This window comes from Austrofundulus limnaeus, unplaced genomic scaffold, assembly GCF_001266775.1.
Source record: "Austrofundulus limnaeus strain Quisiro unplaced genomic scaffold, Austrofundulus_limnaeus-1.0 Scaffold174, whole genome shotgun sequence".
NCBI classification, from domain to species: Eukaryota; Metazoa; Chordata; class Actinopteri; order Cyprinodontiformes; family Rivulidae; genus Austrofundulus; species Austrofundulus limnaeus.
In genome coordinates, this window is record NW_013952576.1 from 149,046 (window position 1) to 153,441 (window position 4,396).

The window sequence follows — 4,396 nt, forward strand, 5'->3', positions numbered from 1 at the left end:
CATTTACGTTTTCCATTTCAACAAAGATATTATTTGTTGTGTGGAGCTTTTTTGTTAAAACATTGTCACATTAAATGTGTTCCTGTCCTGCTGTTTAGGTTTTGTTTTCACTTCTACAAAGTAGCATTACTTACCTAATATTTGATGAAGTTAGCATTGCTTCCCACTTAACTGATCACTGACAGATTTCATCAAAATATCAGAAGCATTTCTGTGAAACTTTTAATGAAGGCCTCATGTGTTTTAAATTAAGAACAGAAGAGAAAAGTCTCAATGTTGAAAATGAAGTCAGATTTCTACAAAAGAGGCACAGATTTCACACAGTCCAAAAAATGTGGTTTGACATAAAATTAAGTTAAAAAGCAACAATAGTCTCGTTTTATCAGTGCAAACTAAAGGAGTCTTTGAAAGATCCTCATCTTTCTCCTTTACARCTCGTCCTCCTCCTCAGAGTATCCATGATCAGCCGTGAAGGTGGTCTCAACTTTGTATTCCTGGATGGCCTCGTGAAGAGACCACAGCTGGCAGAGGAGAGACATGTCCAGCTGACGCAGACTTACCTGCAGCATAAAACAAAACCTCTGATAAATAATAAACTACAGACTGCATATATATATATATGACTTAAGCCCCGCCCATTCGCTGTCAATGAATTAAACATTGCTCTTAGTATTAAATAAATAAAAAAATATTTTTGTTTACATCCAGACATGATCAGCCAATCATCTGACTCAAGCTTCCACATGATAATGATTTGTTTACATTGAGTGTGGACCCTCACTTCACGTCCACATATCAATATATCTGGAAAACTACTGGAATAAACTATTTCAAACTGTACTATCTGATAAARTTCATTATATATGTTTACCCTAAATGCACAAAAAGCTCAACATTAAACCCTTTAAAGACACGTGGAGATGAGCAACTCGCCATTTCTTTCCTGAGGAGCGCCAATGCAGCATCCAGTCCTCCTGGTTTGGCTCTCAGAGTCTCTCCGCCTCCTCTGCTGCTGATTTCCGCCTGGATTCGGGTTCTCTTGCTGTGGACCTTCTGCAGGTCCCTCCAGGACCCCCCGCTGGAGTTCAGGATGCCGCTGAGGCTCTTGGGGAGAGGCGGCAGACCCCCTGCTGGGTTACAACCCGCGGCTCTGTGGAAGCTCCCGTTCATGTTGGAGTATCAGCGGACAGTTTCCACAAAGAAACAGAAAACAGTCAGGACAGAAGCGTCACGCAGCGTTGTCATCACTGAACAAAAGCATGGATGTGGGCACAGTAACTTCCGGCCTTTGTTTAGCAGCTCTGTGGGAGGAGGCGTTGGCAGCCCCCTTTGTGTGAGACCCTTTGGGACATAATTCATTCCCAGACAAACCCAACCAAACCATTATTGTCTGTGTCCTGTTGTAACAATTACAACCTAATTACAGACATGTTAATTGCACACACTGCAGCCAACCTCCCTGGACATGGTCACAGGAGAAAACATGACAAATTGAAGAGACAAATAAAGAATAACCAAAAACCAAGAACAATTTCTAAGGAGGTCTAGTGACAGACAAAATGAAGTTTTCTGAACACAAATATGAAGCAATTGTGTTGAAACAGCCCAGTTCGGCAGTATTCATAACATTTAGTATGGCGCCATCTGCTGGCCAACCTTCAACATCGCAGGTGCCTAAAACAAAGCAATCATAAAACAGGAAAATGTTACCAAGGCACAGGTTGAATGCTTAACAAACAAAATAAACATTTTTTAAAAAAATAACAAACTGCTTAAAATTATAAATATTTAGTTAAAACAAGACAAGCCAGATTTTAAATTAGATCTCACGCAATATAGTCCAAATGTGAAACTTTAGCTCAAATGCATGCATCATATAGTTGCACCTTTAAATGAAAACTGCCCAAATGGCTTGACATGATGACAAATTACCCTACATGAAACATGCACAAATAAATCATCTTTATTTTAATAATATGGACATTTTTCTGTGTTCAGCACCCTCTTGTGGAAAGAAACGAGCTGCCGCACTGAACAGTTGAAAATTTATTCAGGTGCATAAAAACAACCAAAACGGCTTTAACACTGGAATTAGGTTTTCTAAAATGCAATCTTTCTAAAACATGTACAACACTGGGAGTTTTTCTAAATAAAATGTAAAAAAAGGGCAGCAGTAATCCTCGGCATCACTGAACCACACAACCTTTTTTCATACATCAGGTCTAAAACCGCTCATCGTTGTTCGCCACCAACATGGACTTATGTGCAAACTCAATATTCACATTTGTGCACAGGAATTCAAGGGCTTAAAAACTTAACATCTTGAGATTTTTACTATTATTGTTATTAAAAAAGAACCAATATTTTAGGTTAATTCGATAGAAAAAGGAGAACTAAAAAAATGGGCATTTTCTTTGTGGTTAATAAGACTGAACATTGTTTAAAATATTTTAATGGTATTGTCGTACATGTCAACGCTGCCAGAAATTTATCTGCTAATTTACCTTCAGAAATGTGTAAATTTCATTAAAAGAAAATCTACGGGGAGGCATCTGCAGAGCTAGCAGGTAGTCTAGTGGGGTTTAGGGAGCAAACTTAGCCTTTCCTTACAGGCCGGCTCTGAGAGGGAAAATAAATTTGAAGCTAAGTTTTTGAAAGAGATCTTCTCTACACATCTGTATACATGCAAAATGGTGGGAAAACTGTGTCATCTGTACAACTTAACATGTATGTATTCTAAAATTACAACAGGAAGCTAATGTGCTTTAACAAATAATTGTAATTATAACTTACAAACACAATCACGTCATATTCCTGCCAGCTGCATGCCGAAATGAATCCAAAAGCAGCTTGTGCACTTTTAACATTCTGAACCTATTTCAAGTGCATTTTTAAATCATTTTTTAATTCATCTTTAAGCAAAGATTCAGGCAGAGAGAAGAAGCTAACCCAAAGTCAACGCTCCAAAGCAGCAGGGAGTAAAAACACGGCTCCCGTCACTCCTCGGTTTGGAGCAGTCCGTCGCCGTGGTTACTGGCTGAGCTCCTTGAGGCTGCGCAGCGAGTTGGCACAGCTGGTGATGAGGCCGCAGAGCTGAGTGCTCACCTCCAGCGAGGCCGAGCTCTGCAGCTGGGTGGTGGCCCAGCGAAGTTTGGTGAGCACCGCCTCCTCGGCCTCCTGCAGCACAGGTCGGAGGGCGGAGCTCGGCGGAGGGACGGGAGGACGGATGGGCGCCAGCGTGGCGGTGGGGGCGGGAGCTGGAGGGGGCGGGACGGCGGGCGGAGGCAGCAGGGCTCGGCCTCCGGCGGCRGCTCCTTCGCAGTGCTCTGGTCTGGGCTGAGGAACCGACCCACCTGACTGGCTGCTGCTGGCCCCCCCGTTGAGCTGAGCGGCTTGGGTCGGTGGAGGAGACTGAGCTGCAAGCTGCCGTTCTCTCACCTGAGACAAAGCAGCCTGAGCATTCAGAGCTGATGGAGGAAACAAAGAGGTTAGAATGAAATGAGGAATTCACTYGACTTAGTGAGCCTGAAGCTAATTTACAGCTAAAACATGCAGGCTCAGTTTCCCCCTTAAAYTACTTTACTTTTTACATTAAGCACCAGCTTTTATCTACAGATTTAAATCCTGATAAAGTTAAAACCACACAAGAGTCCTGACATTTTATGTCCTCTACATCAGCATGGGTTAAAGTCAATCAATATTTATTCATTTGAAATAGGGCTGCGCAGTATATGCGGTAGATACGATATAAATTTGTGCTATGACAGAGATCTGTAGTCTACCGGCCAATTCTTTTTGATGACGCAACAGGCTGGAGTCAAAACAGAGGAAGCGGAAACCAGCGTGGCTGAGAGCGCAAATGAAGAGAAAAAAAAAACGTATCAGGACCTGGTTCGGGTGTGTGAAAATGAACGCCGAACTGTTTACATGTTTACGTGACGGCGCGCCTGCAGCGGCACATGGCGACGCAGCGAAGCGACAGTAAGCGCAGGGCTCCAGCGGGACGCACAAAAGCTCGTTGAGTCTGGACCTCGTTTCTCCTGCGGTCATAGCGCAATACTGTCTCCTTGTACAGCGGGGAAGTGCTGTGGGAAAGGCTGACAGTCAGACTGTCTTTAAAATAAAGTAAAGCATAAACGGGATGATCGTCACCCCACCGGAGCGCGCACAGATTAAACACGTGGAGTGCAGAAAAAGTAATCTGCAAATTGTGTAGAAAGGAATAAATACAAGCATTTTGTTTTACCACCTTAAAACGAAKCAGATGATTCCAAACACAACATCCAACGGATGCAGATATCTGTTACATTAGTTATTGTATGTGTGTGTGTACATKTATCCRTATCGAACCGTATCAAAAAGTGCTTTAGGTTCAATAAATACTTGTATCAAACAA

At 42.5% G+C, this 4,396-nt stretch overlaps 2 protein-coding genes across 2 annotated transcripts in view; both read right to left on the bottom strand.

Moving 5' to 3' along the window:
- Nucleotides 1-208: 208 nt before the first annotated feature.
- On the bottom strand, nucleotides 209-1,471 carry fam89b (family with sequence similarity 89 member B). Its single transcript, XM_014017647.1, has 2 exons — nucleotides 934-1,471; nucleotides 209-560 (listed from the first exon to the last, which is right to left on the bottom strand). The coding sequence occupies exons 1-2, from the start codon at nucleotides 1,168-1,170 to the stop codon at nucleotides 429-431; spliced, it is 369 nt and encodes a 122-aa protein (XP_013873101.1). The 5' UTR covers nucleotides 1,171-1,471; the 3' UTR covers nucleotides 209-428.
- Nucleotides 1,472-2,031: 560 nt separating this feature from the next.
- The window catches only part of znrd2 (zinc ribbon domain containing 2), a 6,261-nt gene continuing 3,896 nt past the window's right edge, over nucleotides 2,032-4,396 (bottom strand). The window contains exon 4 of the mRNA XM_014017646.1: nucleotides 2,032-3,467. Coding sequence (XP_013873100.1) covers nucleotides 3,031-3,467 — 437 coding nt within the window. The 3' untranslated portion in view covers nucleotides 2,032-3,030. The remainder of the gene's footprint in view (nucleotides 3,468-4,396) is intronic.